At 40.7% G+C, this 26,833-nt stretch overlaps 1 protein-coding gene across 1 annotated transcript in view; it reads right to left on the minus strand.

Annotated features, from left to right (window-relative positions):
* Positions 1-1,823: 1,823 nt before the first annotated feature.
* uts2r2 (urotensin-2 receptor 2) overlaps positions 1,824-26,833 on the minus strand; it is a 142,040-nt gene continuing 117,030 nt past the window's right edge. The window contains exon 9 of the mRNA XM_060844201.1: positions 1,824-2,684. Coding sequence (XP_060700184.1) covers positions 2,548-2,684 — 137 coding nt within the window. The 3' untranslated portion in view covers positions 1,824-2,547. The remainder of the gene's footprint in view (positions 2,685-26,833) is intronic.

Consider the following 26,833-nt stretch of genomic DNA (forward strand, 5'->3'; position numbering starts at 1 on the left):
TAAAAGTTAAATTCTTACAACCAATTAAAACTTTTGTTATGTTTGTTTTCAGTTTTAAATGGTAACCCATCTCGATTCTGGAATCAATCCTGGATATATTTCCATTTAACTGGACAGGGTGGCTACTCGAAATTCTTATTTTACTTTTTTTCACAAATAACTGAGAGCTTACACTAAAAAGAGAAAGTATTCTGAGGAGCTACATTTTCTTGCTATTAAGTGTTTACTAACTGCTGGAGTCTTTGCATGACTACACAAAGTAATAATTACAAAACTAAGCAAATAAATTAATCTTTTAAACCTGATGCTTGATTTGAACTCAAATCAAAGTAGTGAAATTTAAGCTAAATATTCAGAATCAACAAACCTAATTTCTTGAATAAATTTTCTCTTCGAAGAAAATACAATCTAGGAAATTGAAATTTTCTTACCTGCTTAATATTTGGTTGAATTGAACACAAATGTATTTAGAATAAGTGATGTTTAATACTTCACGTTTGGCATGAAAGAACCTCTGAATAAAGAGTTCAATGAATATCATCAAAAGAAAGAGACCTATCATCAAAAGCATTTCATTTTGCACTCATCAGGACAGATGCAAAAAAGTACCAAATTTCAAAAATGGTACCAATATATAACCACATGTAAAAAGGTTGGATGCCAAATCAATTCAGTTGGTTAAAACATAAAATATGTGTGGATTTCGGGTAACTGGGGCATTTTAGCAACAAGTGAAACCAGTAGGTTAGGAGTTAAAAGCTCTTCAAATGTCATTGTGTATCCAATGGAGTTGTTGACGATCAAGGTATTAATATCTTTAAAGATTTTAAGGAGGGCATTTCTTACTTTGCTAAATTTCAGATGAAAACCTTCTCTGGTGCTTTAAAATATCTGATATGAAATTAATAAGTCAGCTTCTACCTGGTTCTTAGTAGACTAGAGTCCAGCCCATTACTCTCATGTAATTACAAATGACTCTCCATGGGTTGAACTTGTCATGAAAGTGTAGATTATTAACTTATCCAACAGGCATGTTTTGGATGTCACATTGAAGAAATTCTCTTCCAGAGTTATCGGAGGTAGAAAGCTTGGGCACCAAAGTGGAATTGTTCCTTTCCTTGAAATGAATATCACTTCTGCCTATCCTCCATCTACAAAGCACAAGTCAGGAGTGTGATGGAATACTCATTTACCTGGATGGGTGCAGCTCCAACAACACACAAGTAGTTTGACACCATCCAGGACAAAGTAGTCTGTTGACTGGCCTCACATCCACTTCTTCCACCACCACCTCTCAGTCACAGCAATGTGCGCTGCAGAAATTCAACAAAGCTCCTTAGACAGCAGCTTCCAAATCCATAACTACTTCCATCTCGAAGGATAAGGGCATCAGATCCACGGGAATGCCACCATTTGCAAATTCCCCTCCCCACCACTTACCATCCTGACTTGATTTTCTCCCTTACAGCATTGTGGTTCTACCTTAAGCATCAGCTCAAGAAGGCATCTAACCACCAACTTTTCATTGGCAACTAGGGACTGTCTATAAATGTTGACCTAGCCAGCAATGTCCACATCCCATGAATGAGTTTTTAAAAATTTAATGCCAAACTCAAAGAGACAGCAACTACACTGCTGCTGTGATTCTTAAATATAGAAACTATGTAACTGCCTGGATAGATTATTCTGATGTTAGTCTTGTATAGACAGAATTAGGGAAAGAGAACAGTATGAAGGGGCCACTACCTATTTATTACCATGTGGTAAATGAAGAGTTAAATACTTTTCAATAAAGAACATAATTGCTCAGGCTGTTGACAGGATTGTTTGAAAAGATTTATTTAACATGGGTTTGTTTCACATAGGAAAACTTGAATTAATTAAGTAGAGCGCCAAACATTAGACACTAAACACTCATTAATTATTCTCTCAGACTCATTCAGCAAATCTACTCTGGCACAAACACTGACAGAGGTCAAATATGGCACTTGTTGCAGGAACTGATCCTGACCTGAAGGCTTCACAATAGATTTGGAATGACAACCTGATGTCATTTTTAATGAATAAACATCTGAAAGGTGACCACACTTAAGTTGAAAAAGCAAATACCTGATACTCTGATTAAAGAATTAAAATAGCTTAACAGAAGTCCAAAATGTGGTTCCAACAGCAATAGACTACCAGATAATACTTAGCCTGTTAACACTTTCAACAAACTCATGAATATCAATTGAACAGCAATGTTAAATGTCATGTTTCGCTGTCATATCATAATTGCAGAAAGACATTTGGTGTTTACATAATTTGACAGTGACACTCAGCATTATAACATTAATAAAAAAACACCTTTAAATAGAAACTAGTTCAGGAACACAGTTAAAGCTCTATGACCATGGATCCATGCCAATTTTCAATAGTGTAGTACTTCCTCCATATTTGATTTTCAATCTAACTTAAAAATCGATGTTTTTGAGCGCATAACTGATTTACTTGTTTTTGTTTTTGGCAGTTTATTTCTAGGCGTTGTCCTTCACGGCCCCAATCAGTCTATGATAGAGAAGGATCTTCAATGGCATGGGCAGGGTCACAGCTGAATGACACTGTGATGGCATATCTTGTACCCCACTCTACCTTCTCCACGTAATGAAGATTTTCTGAACCAGATGTGAAGAAAGAAACGCGACCTGCAGCATAAAAAGATGCAACAATTAACTCAGATAAAGTTGTAAGACATATGTTTACATTTCAAACTACACTGAAAATACTGCTGCTATCATCATCATTCAAACATCAATATATCCAGAAAATGTCAGGTTTTATTTTACAAAGTACTACTGGAGAATACATGTCACCTTGAACTACTTAACTACAGATGAAAATATGTTTAACGGTTTGATTGTTTCCTAAGACACACATCCAAAGAAGGCTGAAAATTGAAAATCTCTCAAAGATTACATTCTTTTGGTTGTGGTTTAGCTCATGTTAACTACCATCCGATTGTGTTTGCTTGAACAAAACCGCAGCCACATACCAATAACAATACAGAAAAGTTATATCAACAATCATAACAACAGACCACGCATAGAGAGGACTAGAGTTGCACTGATGCTAATTAATTATACAGAATAAGGATAGTAGGTAAGTAACTCGCCCCTCCATTATCTTCAGAGGAAGACAAGGACCTATATTGCTTACCAGTGGTTTGACCACAGAAAACTGTAGTACACATTTAAAATGTGGTAAAATAATGCAACGGTTATAACAAATATTGTTATTTCAATGCAAAGGACGGTTGTGCTACCTACAGACATCATGGGTATTGAAGAATATCAACTCAGCAAGGGGTCAAGTTCGGAAACTTCAACCCCAATTGAATACAGTGCTAGCCTTGGTTCAGTGGCAGCACTTAGGCAGAAGGCCGTGGTTCAAACCAAAAGCCACAGCTGGAGATATAATCCGAGATAGCACGCTGGTCAAGTACTAAAGAAACACTGCTCCACTAATGAGATGGTTAACCAACCTTCGCCCACCATCAGCACATCCTCACCTTCACTTTCCCAGCTAAATGATAAAAGATCCCACGCCATGAGTTAAAGAGATGGAGAGTTCTCCAAGTGACCTTGCCAATATTTATTATCCAACAAACATCACTGAAAAAACCATGAATATATGATGATGTACCCTATTTCTGGATGTTGAGCTGTACTGAACACAAATTGGATTCTACCCTTCCCTGCATTAAAGCAGGTACACTCCACTTGTCATTAGTTCCAAAGTGTCATGATATTCCTCTCCAATGCACAGTTCAATCTAGTAACTGTAAAAGTATCAAGAGATGAATATAGGAAATTGAATACCACTTTGTGCTGCATTTTGTCATTAAGTGGTTTGAAAGCTTAAACATTGCATTCTGCACCTCACAACAACAGTTTTGTCGTATAGCATGCATACACCCTCAAAATGCACTAAGGACTGTGCCTATTTTACAAACAGCTACTTTCTTTTTTCTTCAGTTAGTCATGTTAACAGCTTGCAGATGATGTTTTATGCCTAATACTTTTAAAGATAACAGAAGATTAGAACAATAAAAAATAAACTGGCCAGTCCTGGAATTTATAACAATAATCTCACTTCTGATATGAACAATTAACAGAAAACTGGCAGTACAAGTGCTGTTTACTTTAAATAACCTTTGGAACAAGGGATTTCTTAAATTTCAATGAATTTATATTTAACACACGTATAATTTTTCAAGTTATATCTAGTCTACAATACAGAGATAAAGACATATTAAATTTTAATAAAAGTTGACACTTTAACAGATATAATATGAATTAATATTAGCAGTACTAGAGTTCAAATCTCGAAAACTCTTGTACATATTTTTAGTCAGTAAAAGAAGTACCGACTTTATAAAGTTACATGAATGTAGACCAAATGCAGGGTTATTCAAAGCACAAAATGGAGTATGAAGCAAAGTTAATGAACAATGACCTTTGATTCTAAAAGTAAATGTAATCCATAGTATAAAACTTCACAACAATATTATTATGCATTATGATTGAAACAGGTGTCTCAGCAAGGTACCTGTTCTTGACAAAAAAGTTAATTTGATTTTATTTTGAACAGTTGAACTGCTGAACAGAGAGGCAGCTGCTCCAATGGATCTTCTCCTAATTCTTCAAACTCTTAATTCAATTTTGTTTTGTCATTGGAAATTAGTAACAATCTGAACATTCAAGGTTTTCAATTGTGATGTTGATAAACGTAGATTTTCAAAGTATAACAGCTAAAGTCTACACATATATTTTGACCCATGTCCTGGATGTAACTTTGATATTGAAAGTTAGGAAAAGATCAAACTATTCATCTCCTGTCTTAATTCCATCAGGATGGAAAGTCTACACATTATCAACCCTGCTGAGCCTCCATCAAACAGTGTCAATTGCCAGGTTTGTGCACTTTATTCTGCAGACTTAAAGATATACTCCATGCGTTTTGAGAATAAAATACGTTCCAGAGTACAAAACAGGCTCAGCGCAGTTTGTTGACTGAGTTGAATATGCAAAAGGTTTTATTGTTACACTGCCACGTTTCTTACTTATTCCTTCAAACTCTGATAGGACGAGGAATGGCTTGGCTTTTTTATTCATTTCATGTTATGTGGAAATGGCACAATGTAGTCTGGGGATACTGGTGTCAACAAATTTAACTTATTTTCCTTAAGTCATTTTAGGAAAACGAGGTGTAAACATTTCTGATGAATAATCTTAACTGCTTTGTGTTACTTCTGTGCTTGTATTGATCATGGGCCCTGAGTAGAATTTACAAGTGTTGTTGAAACAGTCTTGAGCAATGTACGCACAAACTATTCATGCTGTTTATCACGTGTAAGTGCTTATAGAATGTTGACCTAATACTAGAAAATCATCACAAATGCATACAGCAAAGCAGTCAGTCACCAATATTTGATGTGCTCTTTATGTCTGATTAAAAGCTATCTCCATTTCTCATGCATTCTTCAGGTAATGACTATTCCTTTCAGAAAAGGTTTTCTTACACCAGATTTCTCCCTGTCAAGACCAAACCATTTCAATTCCTCTGTAAGATATCGCCTTTTTTTAAAATCACATTTGTATATATTTGTGAAGAAATGAGCAAATGAGTAGATTAAATGATCTCCATGTTATCACTTCTTCCACCAAGAGAAGTACATAAAAATTGTCCCTGCTGACAACCAAGAGATGCACAACAATAGCATTTTTCTCACTTCAATGTGTCAAAGTTAAAGTACTCATTGGATTATAAATTATGGATCTAAAGCTACATTCTACTACTGTTAATGCAGATTGCACAACATCTTTAAACAGTGACGTAACAGCACTGTTCACCTCCATCAACATTGACCTGGCAAAGAAAACATTCGCCACACTTTTAGAACAGACCATCACACACACACCAACCACCATCAATCACATTACCAACGAAAACATCATGAAGCTAGTGGACTTGTGCCTCACCACCCACTTCACTTTCAACAACATAGTCTACAAACAAACCAACGGCACACCCATGGGATCTCTGCTATCAGGATTCATAACAGAAGCGGTAATGCAAAGGCTAGAACAAACAGCCCTACCAATCATCAAACCAAAAATCTGGGTCCACTACGTAGATGACACCTTTGTCATCACAAAACAAAACAAGATAGAAGAGACATTTAACATCATCAACAACACCCGCACCAGCATAATGTTCACCAAGGAGGAAGAAACTGACAACAAACCCGCATTCCTGGATGTCACAGTCGAAAGAAAGGACAACGGAGAACTACAAACCTGCGTATACAGAAAACCGACAAACACTGACCAAATACTTATCTACACCAGCAACCATCCCAACACACACAAACAAATCTGTATCAGAACACTATTCCAATGAGCCACCACACACTGTAGCACAGACGAACTTCAGAAAACAGAGGAGAACCACCCATATAACGTTTTCAAGAAGAACGGATACTCAAAAAAATACAGGGCGCAAATTCCTCAAGAACAAACCTCGACAAGCAGACAAAACACAGCCAGAAACCCTAACCAACTTACCATACATCAAAGAAGTTTCAGAAATGACAGCCTGACTACTAAGACTCCTCCGAATCCTAGTAGCACACAAACCCACCAACACTCTCAAACAAAAACTAACAAACTTAAAATACCCAGTACAACCCATGGACAAAACCAACGTCATCTTCAAAATTCCTTGCAAGGACTGCCACAAACACTACATAGGACAAACAGGAAGAAAGTTAGCCAACAGGATACATGAACACCAGCTAGCCATAAAAGACACAACCCTCTCTCCCTCGTAGCCCTACACACGGATGAAAAAAAAACACCATTTTGACTGGGACAACACATCTATCCTGGGACAGACTAAGCAAAGACACGCCAGAGAATTCCTAGAGGCCTGGCACTCCCACCACAACACCATAAACAAACACATAGATCTAGATACCATCTATCAACCCCTCAGAAAACGAACGGGAAATGACATCACCATAAACCCCAGGAACCCCATCCAGGAGAAAGATATAAATAGAAAGCAGGAGACAACAGCTTCGCTTCACTTGGAGGTTGCCACTGATGATGTTACCTAGCCAGGTAATGAAACGTCTGGATATCAAACCTACAGCTCAGCGAGCAAACCTACACCCTAAATCTTTAAACAGTAATGGCTTATTGTCCAGTTGCCATCTCTTTTTTTTCAATTTTTCTTGAATATTTGAAAAAAATTTATGAATTTTGGAAAGAGGTTAGAATAACTAGTCAGAGCTTGGGTCAGGTCATTCTGTAATCAAAGGGCTTTGACAGGAATTAAACTGAAAACTTGCAAAACAACACATTTTTAAAGATTGATTCCTGCGCTCATAACCTTGTCCTCCAGAAAATTCTGAGCTCATTTATGGAAGAAATTGGAACACAATAAAATACAGTTCTTGCCAACAACAATGAAGAGGAATTGAAGACAAAGATCCATGGATACATCAAAAGTCTGTTAAAGACACAGGCATCCCATACAATTAATTCCTCATTTTGGTAAAATATCTGAAGATTAAGAATACTTGGCAAATTAAATACCAAATGCTTACAGAAAACTCAGTTCCTTTAAGATACTTTTTTTCAAAGGAATGGAAAATCTTATGAATTTATTTTCGTCCTTTTAAAAATTAAATGACCTCAAGTAATCAAGTATAATTTCCAACATTGTAATATAGTAACATTGTGATATAGTTAAAATCTTGAATCTGTGTCCATTTACCTTTACTTACCATCATCATAGACTTAGGAAGATACATATCAATTTTTCATTGCAATTTATCAGATATCCTCTCACTGCCACCTAGTGTTACCACTCTATTAGGTTTACTGATCAATACTGATTTTCAGAGCCAAGGATTATATAAGTACAATTTAAATAGGAAAAAAATATTATATAAAACAGTTCAAATATTTATATATATGATTGATATTGCAGTATCGTATTGTGGTTACAAACATCACTAACAATAACAGAACATCAAGATTTTAAAGAAACCATGATTCTCTGTTCTTTTTGTACAGAGCATCATAAAATTGTTCAGTTCAAAAGGAAGTCATTTTTGCACTGGGTCTTTTTATTTGGTTCTATACCATTGCTCTTTCCCTACATCTTGCAATGTTTTTTTCTTTAAGTATTTATTCAATTCCCTTATGAAGGGTGATTTGTTTTAAACAATAAAATTACCAAATAAAGCAATTGATGTCAGCATTTCAACAAGTGCACCAATTTATTTTGTATCATCACACCTTGGCTATGGGAAGTCCTGGTTATTTTAGATTAGATTACTTACAGTGTGGAAATAGGCCCTTCGACCCAACAAGTCCACACCGACCTGCCGAAGCGCACCCACCCAGACCCATTCCCCTACATTTACCCCTGCACCTAACACTATGGGCAATTTAGCATGGCCAATTCACCTAACCTGCACAACTTTGGACTGTGGGAGGAAACCCGCGCAGACACAGACAGAATGTGCAAACTCCACACAGTCAGTCAGTCGCCTGAGGCAGGAAATAAACCCGGGTCTCTGGCGCTGTGAGGCAGCAGTGCTAACCACTGTGCCGCCCTTTAACTGGGCAAAGAAAATAATTTGATTTGCCCACAGCTCCTGAATAATTATGTTTGAAATTTAGTGAGATTTGCATTTGTTAATGGCAAACTGTTTTGCAGTATAATTTAGAGAGCATATTTGGTGATTTGAAGCAGTGCGCAGAATTTTAAACATTTTCGCTGCTTCCTTGTGTGACCAGGCATAGAAGTGAAAAATGAAATTTGTTGGCTTTTTTGTTTTTTGGGCTGCAACTCTACAGAACTGTCAGCCTTTTGAAGAAAATGAAGAAACTGGAATCTAAACATGTTTATATTGTATGTTTTCTAAAAGTGAAATGGAGACCTATGAGAAGTAAATGTTTAGGTTTTGCTGTAAAAAGATGCTTTATCTCACCTGTTACAATTTTGAGTCTTGCCTGAAATATTAGCAATTGTTTGTAACATTTCTGAGTTAGCAATAAGTGCTGCATGATCATTCCTCAGCTTTTACCTACTGGAGCATCCATATTGGTCCTAGAGGTAATTTTCATTAAACAGGGTTAACAGGCAGAGATGGGGGTGGAATTACCATCTGAAATAGCATTCCAGTATCCCAACAACTTCAAAATAAAACCCTAAAGTGGTGAATTTCGAAATCAGTTTTGAAATTGTAAACACAACTTTGTCAGATCAACAATGGAGGGTTTTTGTGCAGTTCATCCAATATATTAATGCACCATCCATGCAGAGTTAAGTAAAGGCACTTTTAAAAAGGAAGATAATTTGCTGCCAAACTGCACAAATAAATATACAGATGCAGTTCTGTTTCGTAATATTTTGAGTTAAACAGATGCATTGTGTTATACAAAACTAAAATCAGGCATAAGAGTTCTTACCATAGTTTTCAAGAATAAAAGGAGTGCAGCACGAATGTTTAGTCCAGAATTCAAGTCTTCCTATTTACTAAAGAAGATATGCATCCCCAAGAGCAGTTGAAGAATTGAAGCTTAGGGAGCCAGTCCCTTTACAGTATTTCCAATATGGTTAGAATTAATTAACTTCATTTCCATTCCCTTCTGATGTGTGAAGATAAACTTGTCATCTCACATTATGATGTTATAGAGAGGTAAATAGAAATACTAAACACCAAAACGGTTAGTTCTGTTAATAAAGAAGAACCGTGGAGCAAGAATACTTCCATCCAATAAATGTACTGGAGGAAAATATGTCAGCTCCAAGGAACATGAAATCCAAAAATTATCCAATTGCAAGGAGGTTCAGAAAAATAGGACTCCTGAACCCACTTCATCTATTTCAGAAGTAGATCACTCAACTCTCTGCTCAGTTCAACCTTTTCTTCCCATCTCAGAGTTTATTGGAAAAGCTAGAATAAGAACTGAAATGACTTTGGTGCAGCTAATTTCATGTCATTGTACTGGTGTTAGTAATTGTGTAACAGTAAAATGATAACTTTCTATACTTGATAAGTCTGCTCCTCTCTCTAAATTGATAGAGCGTCTTATAATGTCAAGGAGGGAATGCTCATATGCCATTTACTTTATCAATCCTCAAGTTGGCTTTATCACACAGCTGTTACAGCACAAGAGGCCACCATTTGGTCTATCATGACTGCACCAACTCTCCGAATGAGCAATTCACTCAGTGCCATTCCCTCGTTTCTTCCAAAAACCCTGACATTCTTCATTTTTAAATAAAATCCAAAATATAATCCAGACGTCTCCTGGTTCAATTCCATTTGCCTCCATCACTTTCTCGGGCAGCACGTCCCACGGTAAGTAATGAGTACTGATTCTCGAGCATCTGTTCGGATTCATAGTGAAAACATAGAAGGAGCTCCAACATAGCAGCTCATGCAACATCAGCACCATGATGGTTCAACACAACCAGGAGGACTTACACACCTGTGAATAGTCCACTCTGCTCTTTGAGTCTGTGCCGCCTTTCAATAAAGAGCGTGGTTTAACTGATTCACATCAACTCTCCATTCCAGCATATCCCCAATTATCTTTCACCCCTTTGATAATCATGGATCTATATACCTCTGCGTTAAAAATAATTAAATATTCTGCATCCACTATCTTTTGACAAAGGGAATTTCAAAGACTCTCAAACCTCTCAGAGAAGAGGTTTACTCATCTCTGTTTTAAATGGATACTTTCTTAATTTTACACTATGACCTCCAGTTCTAGATTCTCGCACAAGAGGAAATATCCTCCCAATCTCACTTTGAGGAACAGGCTACTGGAAGGAGAGCAAGGGGACCATGCCTGTCCTGAAAGGGAATTTGAGATGACACTCATCTTGTGAGAAACCCTTCACTCTGCTATCCACAACTACACATGGAGCAGCAAGGCCAGCAGTTTATGAGACTAACAAATCTTTATGTTTATCTCCTGTTTATTCGCAACCTGTGAATCCCACTCCCACTCCCAGAAAGAGCTCCACACCCAGGTCCAATTGTAGCACCACATGAAGTAACACCTCTAAGAACAAAGAGTCCAAATCCTTTTAAGAATTTTTTTTATATTCACTCGTGGAACGTGGGCATCACCAGCTGGGCCAGCATTTATTACCTGTCCTTTGACATTGAGATGGAGAATGCGCTATCAAGGTGTTCGTCCCAACCCCCCACCAGTACAGAGGCAATCACCCGAAACCCACTGAGAGTAGGCTCAGGGTCATATTCTGGTAGCATAGCACTGATATGCAGCAAGTTACTTCACATGATGGGCGGGCCCGTCTGCCTCTCTCAGACCAGAACAGTTTAAACAAAAGGACATCTTCGTTATGAAAGAGTCACCTTAATGAAGAAGCACCAACTCATCAGAGCTTCCAGGAAGAAGTCTACCCCAGCATGCACACACCTTGCACATCGAGTTAGGCTTGTGCACACATGTTCTGCCGAACAGGAGTGGGAACTGTGAATGTAACTCCAGCAGCAGAGAATGTGAGGCAGATCTGACTGAATGTTTTGGATAGTTTAACGATGCAAACTTTAAGCTGACATTTGGAATCTGATTTGGGCCTCCAGCCCAATTAAGAATTCCCCCGCCCACATTTCCACTGGGTGCTGAAGGTCATATACAGGGTCACCGCGGGCGGTGATGGTACACACAGGGTCACCCCGGGCGATGATGGTACACACAGGGTCACCCCGGGCAGTGATGGTGCACACACAGGGTCACCCTGGGCGGTGACGGTGCACACACAGGGTCACCCTGGGCGGTGATGGTACACACAGGGTCACCCCGGGCGGAGATGGTACACACACAGGGTCACCCCTGGCGATGATGGTACACACACAGGCTCACCCCGGGCGATGATGGTACACACATGGGGTCACCCCAGGCGGTGATGGTACATACACAGGGTCACCCTGGGCAGTAATGGTACACACACAGGGTCACCCCGGGCGATGATGGTACACACACAGGGTCACCCCGGGCGATGATGGTACACACATAGGGTCACCCCGGGCGGTGATGGTACATACACAGGGTCACCCCGGGCAGTAATGGTACACACACAGGGTCACCCCGGGCGGTGATGGTACACACACAGGGTCACCCTGGGCGGTGATGGTACACACACAGGGTCACCCTGGTTGGTGATGGTACACACAGGATCACCCTGGTTGGTGATGGTACACGCACAGGGTCACCCCCAGATGGTGATGGTACACACAGAGGATCACCCCGAGCAGTGACGGTACACACATAGGAACACCCCAGATGACGATGGCACACACAGTGGGTCACGCCGTGCGGTGATGGTACACATACAGGGTCACCCCGGGCAGTGATGGTACACACAGGGTCAACCAAGGCGGTGATGGTACACACATTGGGTCACCCACGGTGGTGATGGTATACACAGGGTCATCCCGGGTGGTGATGGTACACACACAGGGTCACCCAGGGTGGTGATGGTACACACAGTGGGTCACCCCGGGCGGTGATTGCACACACACAGGGTCACCCCGGGCGGTGACGGTACACACAGGGTCACCCTGGGCGGTGATGGTACACAGACAGGGTCACGCCGGTCGGTGATGATACACACAGTGGGTCATCCCGGGCGGTGATGGTACACACACAGGGTCACCCCGGGCGGTGATGGTACACACATAGGGTCACCCCGGGCGGTGATGGTACACACACAGCGTCACCCCTGGTGGTGATGGTACACACACAGGGTCACCCCGGGCGATGATGGTACACACACAGGGTCACCCTGGGCAGTGATGGTACACACACAAGGTCACCCCGGGCAGTGATGGTACACACACAAGGTCACCCCGGGCGGTGATGGTACACACACAACGTCACCCCTGGCGGTGATGGTACACACACAGGGTCACCCCGGGCAATGATGGTACAGCGTCACCCCTGGCGGTGATGGTATACACACAGGGTCACCCAGGGCAGTGATGGTACACACACAGGGTCACCCTGGGCGGTGATGGTACACACATAGGGTCACCCCAGGCGGTGATGGTACACACAGAGGGTCACCCCGGGCGATGATGGTACACACAACAGGGTCACCCTGGGCAGTGATGGTACACACATAGGGTCACCCAGGGCAGTGATGGTACACATGCAAGGTCACCCCGGGTGGTGATGGTACACACGCAAGGTCACCCCTGGCGGCGATGGAACACACACAGGGTCACCCCGGGCGATGATGGTACAGCGTCACCCCTGGCGGTGATGGTACACACACAAGGTCACCCAGGGCGGTGATGGTACACACACAGGGTCATCCCGGGCGGTGATGGTACACACACAGGGTCACCCCGGGCAGTGATGGTACATACACAGGGTCACCCCGGGCGGTGATGGTATACACACAGGGTCAACCCAGGTGGTGATGGTACACACACAAGGTCACCCAAGGCGGTGATGGTACACACAGGGTCACCCAGGGCGGTGATGGTACACACAGTGGGTCACCCACGATGGTGATGGCACACACAGTGGGTCACCCCATGCGGTGATTGTACACATACAGGGTCATCCCGGGCGGTGATGGTACACACACAGGGTCAGCCAGGGCGGTGATGGTACACACACAGGGTCACCCAGGGTGGTGATGGCACACACACAGGGTCACCCACGGTGGTGATGGCACACACACAGGGTCACCCAGGGCGGTGATGGCACACACAGTGGGTCACCCCGGGAGGTGATGGTACACACAGTGGGTCACCCACGGTGGTGATGGTACACACAGTGGGTCACCCCGGGCGGTGATGGTACACACACAGGGTCACCCCGGGAGGTGATGGTACACACACAGGGTCACCCCGGGAGGTGATGGTACACACAGTGGGTCACCCAGGGCGGTGATGGTACACACAGTGGATCACCCCAGGCGGTGATGGTACACACACAGGGTCACCCCGGGAGGTGATGGTACACACACAGGGTCACCCCGGGAGGTGATGGTACACACAGTGGATCACCCCAGGCGGTGATGGTACACACACAGGGTCACCCCGGGCGGTGATGGTACACACACAGGGTCACCCACGGTGGTGATGTTACACACAGTGGGTCACCCCGGGCGGTGATGGTACACACACAGGGTCACCCACGGTGGTGATGTTACACACAGTGGGTCACCCAGGGAGGTGATGGTACACACAGTGGGTCACCCCGGGCGGTGATGGTACACACACAAGGTCACCCACGGTGGTGATGAGTCAGGAATTGACTTTTCTTGCCCAAAGAACATCTTTGTGATGCTTGCTCCATAATATTGCAGATGCAAAATGGCAATGCACTTAACGCAGAGGAATGTGTAATATTTTAGAATAGACATTTACCTGTTGGTTTTATGGACAAATTGCAAAACATTCAAATGGCAGAATAGGTAAAATTACCCATCTCAGCTCCAGTGGGTTTATCTTGCGCCTGTAAGTTTTGAGAATATTCACCTTTCGTTTGTCATTTTATTTTTATTCTGACCCAGTTTCAATTCTGCATTCTCAGGAGTTTAAATGTTGCTTGCATTTGGAATCAGTTGTACTATTTGCATTTGTCCCTTCCAGAAAGATATAAGCATACAAAAGGGCGGGCTCTTTCTCTGTTGTGCCTCAACATGCCACATCACAGTGGCCAGTCAGTCGTTTTAAAGAAATACTTTATTTTTCCATATTAAAACTGTTTAAACTGGTGCCTTAAAATAAAACACAAGAGGCTATGAGCATACACTTACAGTCTAAGATAAGGGGATATAATCCTACCTGAAATACCACTGCCTAATGGAAGGAATATAGCATGGTTGCTGTCCTTTGGCTGAATGTTAAAACAGAGGGGGTTTGTCTTTTTGTTACAGTGGCTAAGATGGGTGTTAAAGGTCCCATGAATCGCTCCTTAAAAAAAGCAGAAAATTCTCTGGCATTCAATTGACATCTCCCTCAACCATCTTTGCCAAAGGCAAATTAATTTGCTCTTCATCTGATTGATGTTTTGTGGATTGCTTTCATTTCAAAATAAATTAACTGCATGTAAAACACTTTGAACCCTTTAGGGAATATGATAAATCACTTACATAAATGTCAGTCTTTATTTCTTAGAGGAAACTAGTATGTGGGAATGCGATACTGAGCCGTGAACATGAGACATACTTTGGAAAGAGTTAGGAGACACTAAAAATATGGATGAGGAGACTTTGGGGGGGGGGGGGGGGGGGGGGGGGGGAGCGGGGTGGGGAAGAAAATGAAAACAGAGCAGAGAGAGTCACAGAGTCATAGAGCACAGAAACAGACTCTTCAGTCCAACCAGTCCATGTCAAACATAATCCCAAACTCAACTCATCTCATCTGCCTGCTCCTGGCCCATACGCCTCCAAACCCTTCCTACTCATGTGTTGTAAACAAATGTCTTTAACATTGAAATTGTCCCCACATCCACCAAATCCTCAGGAAGTTCCTTGCACACACATACCACTTTGTCGAGAAAATTTGCCCCCATGTCTTTTTTAAATCTCTCAATCTCCTATGCTCTAGTGAAAAAAGTCCCAGCCTTCCTTTATAACTCAAAACTTCCATACCCGACAACATCCAAGCGAAGAACTCTTCAAATTCACAAAACAAAGATCAAATAGTACTAGAAAAGCCGTTGCTGAATGAATCAGCAGTGCCACTGATTTCCCTTTACCTCTTAAAATTATAATTTAATCGGTTTCACAAAATAGAATTACTCGTGTATCACTGCAGTAGGAATCTGGAGCTCACTGCCTGTAAGAGTGGAGAGACCAAAGCCCTCATAACATTGTAGAAACAATCAGATGTGCACTTGCAATGCCGGGTATTAAAAGGCCATGGGCCAAATGCTGGAAAACGGGATTTAGAATAGTCAGGTGATTGCAGATGCTGGAGATCAGACTCAAAAGGTGTGGTGCTGGAAAAGCACAGCAGGTCAGGCAGCATCCGAGGAGTAGAAGAATCAATGTTTCAGGCAAAAGTCCTTCATCAGGAACCTAAGGCATAAAAGGCCATGGGCCAAATGCTGGAAAATGGGATTTAGAATAGTTAGGTGATTGCTTTTGACTAGCACAGATATGATGGGCTGAAGGGTCTTTTTTTGTACTGTGGATCTCTATGAGTATCACTGCTATTTGTTCCTAATTTGATTAAGTCTGCAGCTTTGATCTACTTGACAGTAAAAACATTTTCCCCAGTCCAGAGATTACATCAAGTGTACAACATGAGGGCTTTTCCACCAAATGATAAACTACATTTCAAATCTATTTGGATGAGGGAGGCAAAAGTTTTGTTAGAAAAACGTGAATTAAACTGCGACCATTTTATAATCACAATCACTTTGATGATAATCAAGGTTAGAAATACATGAAAACTCATTTCCACAGGTAATTTACAGCTTAGATCTTATGTTATTTGTCAACAAAAAAAGTCAAATTTTTCCATCATAAGTGGTAAAAATCAAAACGTTTAAAAGGAATATAGTTGCATTTGCAAGAGTATTCAAATATTGAAAACATAAGTGGCATAGATTAATTCTTTCTGTTAACTTTTATGTCACATATATGAAAACCTAGCACTACGCCACGGCTGAAGGTTTCTTTTAAAATTCTCAAATTACACCATCCTGATTTATTCATGCTACATAAAATGTCTGATCACCCTTCCCATTCAAAAACAGAAGTAATGACAGGAGACAGATAGGACAAGCACAATCCATAACTCACCCCAGTTCTCTACTGTCTGCCAGAGGATGATTTCAGCTCCTTGGCATATCATACCAAAACGTCAAGATAAATGTATTTACTTCATCGCCTATGGATAACATTGACATAATTGCTTTACTCTCACATAAATCAGGTTTCACACATACTTGAAACTGTCATTGCCCAATATAATCCTCACTGAAGGTTAAAATAGTGTCCTATATTCTCCCAAAGTGTTTGGATGACTCGGAGCCCTTTAAAAATGGCCGTTAGGATCTAATTCTAAGATTTTCACCTTTATTCTCATTTCTGGCAAGTGTAGCCAGCATGGCATGGGGGTGTGGGTGTGGATAACCAGCCCACCGTTACCAATTCCATTGTGGCAGATGGCCTTTAAATTCCCCTGCAAAATTTGTGAGGTTGAACTAATCCAGTAAGCAGCCAGGGTTGACAGGCCTATGAAATGTGTTGTGAATCACAAGGAAATACTAGTCCCAAGTGGGGAGCCCCCTGAAAATATAGCCATTTGCTTTTGGATTTTTTTTTTGTCTGGCAAGTTATTTAAAGCAGTCAATGTTCAAATGCAATGAGATCTGGACAATACCCAGACTTGTAAACATTGTGAGTACAAGAGTAAACAGAGGCTAGGAATTCTGTGGCGAGTAACTCACCTCCTGTCTCCACAATGCCTACTCACCATCTGAAAGCCACAAGTCAGGAATGAAATGGAATATTCGCCACTGGCCTGGATGGTTGAAGCCCCAACAACACTCAAGCAGATTGACACCACTCAGGACAAAGCAATCCACTTGATTCGTACCAAATCCACAAGTATCCACTCCATCCACCCCAACACTCAGTATCAGCAGTGTGTATTTCTAGAAGATACACTGTAGAAGCTCAACAAAGATCCTCAGACAGCACCTTTGAAACTCACAATTACTTGCATTTCAAAGGACAAGCAGATACATGGGAATACCACCGGCTACAAGTTGCCCTCCAAGTCACTCATCATCCTCACTTGGAAAATATATTGTCATTCCTTCACTATCACTGCATCAAAATCTTGGAAATCCCTCCCTAATGGCATTGTGAGTCTTCCTACAGCACATGGACTACAGCAGTTCAAGAAGGCAGTTCACCCTCCACCTTCTCAAAGGGAACTAAGGATGGATAGCCAGCAACATCCATGAGTGAATAAAAAAAGCTATTTGCTTTGAAATTTTTAAAAAACTGTCCTTTTAGTTTCAATAAATAGATGCTTGAATTGCAATGGCTGATCACAGGTTTCTACTTTGCAAGTGATAGTTGATCCTACATTGATCAGCATTGTGAACATGCTGCGATATATCAGAATACAATTCCCATTGGTAACAGTACTATTACGCATTCAGAACTAAAGAAAATAGTACTTGGAACTCTAGCATCATGATCTGAATTGATTTAGCAGAAGGACATTAGACTGTGGGCAAATAAGACATTTAGAGTCATAAAGATGTACAGCACGGAAACAGACCCTTCAATCCAATTCGTCCATGCCGACCAGATATCCCAACCCAATCCAGTCCAACCTGCCAGCACCTGGCCCATATCCCGCCAAACCCTTCCTGTTCATATACCCATCCAGATGCCTCTTAAATGTTGCAGTTGCACTAGTCTCCATCACTTCCTCTGGCAGCTCATTCCATATACATACCATCCTCTGTGTGAAAAAGTTACCCCTTAGGTCTCTTTTATATCTTTCCCCTCTCACCCTAAACCTATGGCCTCTAGTTCTGAGCTCCCCCACCCCAGGGAAAAGACTTTATCTATTTATCCTATCAATGCACCTCATGTTTTTATAAACCGCTATAAGGTCACCCCTCAGTGTCTGACGCTCCAAGGAAAACAGCCCCAGCCGATTCAACCTCTCCCTACAGCTCAAATCCTCCAATCCTGCAACATCCTTGTAAATCTTTTCTGAACCCTTTCAAGTTTCACACCTTTCCAATAAGAAGGAGACTAGAATTGCACACAATATTTCAACAGTGGCCTAACCAATGACCTGTACAGCTGCAACATGACCTCCCAGCTCCTGTATTCAATACTCTGTCCACTAAATGAAAGCATACCAAGCGCCTTCTTCATTATCCTATCTACCTGTGACTCCACTTTCAAGGAGCAATGAACATGCCCTCTAAGGTCACTTTGTTCAGCAACACACCTCAGACCTTACCATTAAGTGTATAAGTCCTGCTAAGATATGCTTTCCCAAAATGCAGCACCTTGCATCTATCTAAATTAAACTCCATCTGCCACTTCTCAGCCCATTGGTCCATCTGATCAAGATCACGTTGTAATCTGAGGTAACCTTCTTCAGTGTCCATTACACCTCCAACTTTGGTGTCATCTACAAACTTACTAACTGTACCTCTTATGCTCACAACCAAATCATTTATATAAATGATGAAAAATTGCGGACCCAGCACCGATCCTTGTGCCACTCCACTGGTCACAGACTTCCAGTCTGAAAAACAACCCTCCACCACCACCCTCTGTCTTCTACCTTTGAGCCAGTTCTGTATCCAAATGGCGAGTTCTCCCTGTATTCCATGAGATCTAACCTTGCTAACCAGTCTCCCATGGGGAACCTTGTCAAGCGCCTTACTGAAGTCCATATAGATCATGTCTACCATTCTCATCAATCCTCTTTGTTACTTCTTCAAAAAACACAGTCAAGCTTGTGAGACATGATTTCCCACGCACAAAACCATGATGACTATCCTGAATCAGTCCTTGCCTTTCCGAATATATGTGCATCCTGTCCATCAGGATTCTTTCCAACAACTTGCCCACCGACGTCAGGCTCACCGGTCTATAGTTCCCTGGCTTGTCTTTACCGCCCTTCTTAAACAGTGGCACCATTTTAGCCAACCTCCAGTCTTCCAGAACTTCACCTGTGACTATCGATGATACAAATATCTCAGTAAGAGGGCCAGCAATCAATTCTTTAGCTTCCCACAGAGTTCTAGGATATACCTGATCAGGTCCTGGGGATTTATCCACTTTTATGCATTTCATGACATCCAGCACCTGCTCCTCTGTAATATTTACATTTTTCAAGATGTCACCATCTATTTCCCTACATTCTATGTCTTCCATGTCCTTTTCCACAGTAAACACTGATGCAAAATACTCATTTAGTATCTGCCCCACCCCATGTGGCTCCACACAAAGGCCACCTTGCTGATCTTTGAAAGGCCCTATTCTCTCCCTAGTTACCCTTTCGTCCTTAAGGTATTTGTAAAAGCCCTCTGGATTCCCCTTAACTCTATTTGCCAAAGCTATCTCATGTCCCTTTTTTGCCCTCCTGATTTCCCTCTTAAGTATACTCCTACTTCCTTTATACTATTCTAAGGACGTACTCAATCTATCCTGTCTACACTTGACATATGCTTCCCTCTTTTGCTTAGCAAAACATCAATTTTTTTCATCATCCAGTATTCCATTTACCTACCAGCCTTCCCTTTCACCCTAACAGGAATATACTTTCTCTGGACTCTCATTATCTCATTTCTGAAGGCTTCCCATTTTCAAGCCATCCCTCTACCTGCGAACATCTGCACCCAATCAGCTTTTGAAAGTTCTTGCCTAATACGGTCAAAATTGGCCTTTCTCCGATTTAGAACTTCAACTTTTAGATCTGGTATATTATGACAATATGGAGAAAGTGAGATCAGAGTATGGCACTGGGAAAGCACAGCAGGTCAAGCAGCATCTGAGGAGAAGAAGAATTGATGTTTCGGGCATAAGCCCTTCATCAGGACAATATATTAATTTCAAAATATTTTCAATCATTATTCTTCCATGCGCCAAGGGTGGCGATAGCAAGACTAGCATTTGTTACCCATCCTTAATTGCCCTAGATCCAAATGGTTTGCGAGGCCATTTTAGAGAGTCAATGACCTTACTTTTGATATGGAGTCACATGTAGGCCAGACCAGGCGATGTACTTCCCAAAAGGATATTAGTGAACCAGTTGGGTTTTTTAGAACACTAGATAATAGACAGTACTTAATGAAAAAGTTTACCATTGCTGAGACCAGATTTATAGTCCAAATATATTAAACAAGCTGTCATTTTGGGTACTGAAAATACGATTCTAGATCATAAGGCTTGGTCTCTAGGTTACGGACCATTGACAATACCGCTATATCACAATCTCCCACTGATTATAATGATGCTGACAGATGTTTTGGAGTTTAACTCTGGCTTCACTGGTTTCCGGGGCTTCCTTGAACTCACCAAAGTGAGGAGGCAATGTCAATTGAAGGGTTAGAAACCAAGACTGAGAAATATGCCAATGCACAGCTGCTTTCTGACCGGCTTGTGTAAAAGGCTTTCTTCAGAGTATTTGTCCTGAGAGGTTACTTTACCCACTCCTTAAGAGTCAGTTCATTTGGAGTTCTCATCCATCACATCAGCACGTGTGACATTTACTCAGGACCGCAGAAGAGAGCCCACATGACCATCAGTTGCACACCCGCAGCACCATCAGGAGCAGCGATAACACCTTCAGTATTCCATCCTACTGTTCACAGACCTGTGACTCTTCAAAAGAGATTGAATCAGCAAAGGAACATGTCATGGGAAGCCCTATTGGTCACAGAGGATGTACTGGCAGAGGATAAGGGTCCTCACTGTTGTGAAATGTCAGTGTCTCAGCAGAGTCAGGGCCTCTGTCAGCTGGTGGCAAGCATTCTTTTTCCAGAGGGAAACAACCCTGGACCTAGGGGAGATTGGTATGACATAGGCACAGGTTTAGGGTGAGAGGGGAAAGATATAAAAGAGACCTAAGGGGCAACTTTTTCACACAGAGGGTGGTACGTGTATGGAATGAGCTGCCAGAGGAAGTGGTGGAGGCTGGCACAATTGTAACATTTAAAAGGCATCTGGATGGGTATATGAATAGGAAGGGTTTGGAGGGATATGGGTAGGGTGTGGCAGGTGGGACTAGATTGGGTTGAGATATCTGGTCGGCATGGATGGATTAGACCGAACAGTCTGATTCAGTGCTGTACATCTCTATAGCTCTATGACATTGGGGAAAAAAAAATGAGGGGAGTGTCAGTGGTGGACGAATAGGGTGAGGGATGGATGTGTCCATAGGTAAGTTGGTGTAAACAGTGATGTACTGTAGTAGGTTTGAGGAGGCGGTATGAGGAGTGATGATCACATCTGGATGTAATTGACTGTACCCGCATTGCCTCTAATTTTCTTACCAGCTGCGCTAGCCTCTGAAGCCTATGTGTGTCACTGACTTCCAGAACTGGAAGTCAATGTCATGACTGACAAAGAAAATTACACTGATCACCATGTGTGGAACATCAGAAGGGCTGGACGCTCACAGACACATACCCTTGAGGGGACACCTTCCCTGCTTAGATATTGAAAAATTACCTTCATTATATCCACAAGTGTGGCCCCATACTCCTGCACCAATCTTGCACCAATTCAAACTCAGCTTCTTTCTCCCATCAAGATCACAGAACCACTGAAATGCAATGGCACAGAAAGAGGCCATTCAGCCTATTTTCTAAGATCCAGTGTTTTCCATATAGCTCTACTCATTGCTTCTATGTAAATAATCATCCAGTGTTCTCTTGCATGCCTCAATTGAGCCTGCCTCCACCACACTTCAAGCAATGCATTTCATACCTTTACAACTCACTTTGTGGAATTATTTTTCTTCCTGTATATTTCCTTCTTTTGCGTAACACTTTAAAACTGTGCCCTTTGGTCCTCAACATGTTTCCAGTTGGGAACAGTTTCCCTGTATCCATTCCATCCAGATCCACATGAATTTGTAAACTTCTATCTGATTTCCTCTCAGCCTTGTCCTGTCCAAAAAAAGCAATCCCAACATCTCCAACCTTTCCTCATAACTGACCAGTCTCATCCCTCAAACCACTATCGTAAACCTCTTCTGCAGTCGTTCCAATACACTCGCATTCTTCTGATAGTGAAGTGTTCAGCTATAGTACTGTGTACCGTTCTGAGGTCTAACTCATGCCTTATATAAGCTGAGCATAATCTCCCTGCTCTTGTACTCTATGGCCCTATTTACAAATCTTTGAATGTTGCATGTTTTATTAACAGCTCTCTCTCGTCTTGTCCTGCCAACTTTAACAACTTGTGCACAAATACGCCTTGCATATTACATGCTTGGCACATCACCTTTAAATACTGGAGTTGAAACCCTGTCATGCCCCTGGATGCTAACAAGTCAAGAGGCCCAGAGATCATATGATAACGCAGTGGCTGGGTTTAACAAGTTAATAATAGATAGGCTGCAGAGATTTCTAGAGTTCTCGCAACTAATGGAATACTCTCTCCCTACCCAATCTCACTTCAACCTAAGTATGTCACTAAGTTAAAATCCAGTCCACAGGCACAAGGTAGAACAAAAACAAATCAGAAAATATTAGGACTATAAAAACCTGGTAGATGGAAATAATTAGTTAATACCAAAAAAAAAGCATGAGAATGACAAAATATGACTGAGATGAGATGAGAAAGAAAATAAAAGGGTAAAAGAAAATTGAATTGTTAAAAAAAAGACAACCATAAACTAAACTGAGCACAGAAACGCAGGGAAAACATACTGTACTAGCAGAAACTGCAGGCTACAAAGCAACTGATAGAATTCACTGCTCCATTTCCAGCTTAGAATTCAGATTTCCTAACAGATTGGACATAGCACAACAGAAAAGCTGGATTGCTTTAAAAGACAATAATATTCTGGGTTGGATTAGCACAGTAAATCTCGATTTTAAAAAAACATCTCAACTCAGAGATATGCCAGTGTCCTCTGTATACATCATGTATGATTACAGATCTGTTTAAAACCAAGGCATTTAACAGTCTGATTTTATAACCTACTTATGTTTCTTATTGCTTGGGAAGAGAACAGTTCAAATTCTCACAAGGCAATTGTGATTCTATAAACAGTTAGATCACACTATGCAATCAAACAGTGAAAGACTGATTCTGATAACCATAACACCAAGATGTCAAAACGTTTAAATATTACAAGGCATCAATGGATCACCTATGTCATTGCATGGAGACAATGTTGTTAAGTGGGCCACTGCTTCTCCCTACTTTCTTCCCCTTTCTTGATCTTGTCCTGTTCCTCCTAACTCCCTTCCTTCAAACTCTGTTTTGACGAAATGTAATATACCAATGGTATTGTTTACAGCATAGCTGTTGCTTTGGGCAAAACTGAATGACAGAGAGTAAGCATTTATATAAATTAAGAACATACATTTACAATTTTCATATAATAATGCAAAGAAAGAAAATTCCTGAAAAGTGTTGAATAAAAATGGACCCATTCTGAATAAGGGTGACTGGACCTGAAACATTAACTTTGCTTTCACTCCACAGATGCTGCCAGATCTGCTGAGATTCTCCAGAAATTTCACTTCTGGTTTCAGGTTTTCAGCGTCTGCAGCTCTGCATTTCATTAAAAAAATGGATTTTGCTGTGACAGCGATTATAAATTAGCAGATTTTATGTTATGATAAGGTAGAAGCAGCCCCACTGTTACAAAATAATAAAGCATTTGCCTCATTGAAGTAATTATTCTGGAAATTAATTAATTAAATATGCAGAGAAGATCAATTCATGGTCATTCAAACAATCCTGTTAAAATCATTTCAATTCAGACATGTCATCTCAAAACCTTTCCTCATCTACACCCAAAGGAATTCAATTCTTAGTAAATTTTGAAGGATGATATTTATGATGAGGACACAAATTGTTCGCTTCCAATAAGTTAAATCAGCAGGTTTTTCTATGTTTGAATAACAGTGAGTGATGTTGCTCTTGCAAAAACAACATAATTTCTTATTTATGAGTGAAGAAAAGAAAATGCATTTGACAGATTACAAAAGTTGGGCTAAACTAACCATAGATTAAAATAGAGATAACATGACCAGAATGCTGACTGCACATAAAATCTTTCGCAATACAACTTAATGATTCCTGATGAAGGGCTTATGCTCAAAACGTCGAATTCTCTATTCCTGAGATGCTGCCTGGCCTGCTGTGCTTTGACCAGCAACACATTTGCAGCTGTGATCGCCAGCATCTGCAGACCTCATTTTTTACCCGTAACAAATTCATACTGAAGTGTTAGAAATGTAGGTTCTTTCTTCTTTCACTGTATGTCGCATGTCATGAGGATCTTATAATATTGCCTCTGCCTGGGTAAATACTTCCTCAACACCTATATGTAGTTATGATTTGGAGGTGCTGGTGTTGGACTGGGTGGACAAAATTAAAAATCACACAACACCAGGTTATAGTGTTGTGTTTAGTTGGAAGAACAAGCTTTGGGTGTTCTGATCCTTAATCACGTAAATAAACCTTTTGGACGATAACCTGGTATTGGGTGATTTTTAACTATACGTAGTTCATGTTTAGTTACTGATGATTGCTTTAAAGATTACTGAAACTGACTGCCTCACAGTTACCTGTGAAATCACCAATCAGATTCTGGCCTCGAGAATATGCAAAATTCAGAATTAAAGAATTCATTTGCAGGTTTGGTCAATTTTTATTCTCGAGACAATGCAAAGATCTGGAGTAAAAAAGAAGAAAAAGCTATTGCATCTAAACACTGAAATAGACAGCTTATTATACCACAGGTTAAAAACAGGATGTGTGTTCATACATTTAGAGCATAGTAATAAATATTTCTGTTAAAAGCTTTACTTGGAAAGAATCAATTTTAAAAGCAAGCCAGCTTGAGATTCCTAGCCATGAAGCATTTTATTGTGGTCAAAGATATTAATTTGGGATGAGTTAGAAATGCAAAATTAGAAATGGTGAGGACAAGTGAACTTATTTTTGTTCATAATTTATTGTCATGTAATCATATTTATACCTATAGCTTATGAAGAACAAAACTCTTGATCATGCAATTCCAGTAAGTGTCTTGACTTCATCAAGCCTATTGTGACAAAATGCATTTTAATGTTAACAGTGAATGGAAATATTATAGTACTTGCTGATATTTATTTCCAAAGTACACTATGAATAGGCTCAAGCTTCATTTGTACTGTGGGCATTTCAATAGCAACTTCATTTATTTCATATTTCAATCAAAACATATGCTAGGAAATTTCTACAATTTCTGTGGGCAGCAGTTACTCATTATCTTTTCTTCATCCCATGGCTCCTGATAAGTTGGTTGCTTCAAAACCTTCAGAAGCGTTTGGCTTCGCAGTTAAATGTCAAACCGTACAAAGTGGTAGGTTTTTTGAAAGCTCCAGAAAATAAAATGATGCAAATTAATTTGTTTAAACAAATATCCTGTTCCATTCAGGGAGCCATAGTTGACGTAGTGAGTGAGGAATTGGAAAGATATAAAAACATAACAAAGAACAATCAACAAGGATTTCAAAAGGGAAGATCGTGCTTGACCAACATAATTGAATTATTTGAATTCGTAACAAAAAGAGTACAATGAGTAATGAAGGAGATGTAGTACTCATAGACTTCTCAAGAGGCCTTCAACAAGAAACCCCATTGTAAAAGCATGTCATTGTAGTTGAAGTATGTGGATTTGGATGAAATTTTAAAAATGGATACCAAAGTGGCTATAATACAGGGACAAATATTACTCAGACTGTTGGAAGTTGGGAAATGGGTGTATAACAGAAATTTTTCGCAGGACCTTTGCTATAGAGGATTTGTGAAAATTATTTGGACACGGAAATCAGAAGTGCAACATCAAAAGTTTTGAATCACAACAAAGTAGGCAGTGCCATTAATACTGAGGAGAACTGCGACAAAATAGAGCAAGATGTATGGAGAATGGATGTTTCAATGTCAAACAAATTTCCATACAGATAAGTTTGCAATGTTTCAAGAAAAAAAGTAAAGCATTAACAAACTTGCACAATAAGTAGGTAAATGACTTGGTAGGAAGAATAAA

The sequence above is a fragment of the Hemiscyllium ocellatum genome, chromosome 25 (genome assembly GCF_020745735.1).
Source record: "Hemiscyllium ocellatum isolate sHemOce1 chromosome 25, sHemOce1.pat.X.cur, whole genome shotgun sequence".
Taxonomy (NCBI): Eukaryota; Metazoa; Chordata; class Chondrichthyes; order Orectolobiformes; family Hemiscylliidae; genus Hemiscyllium; species Hemiscyllium ocellatum.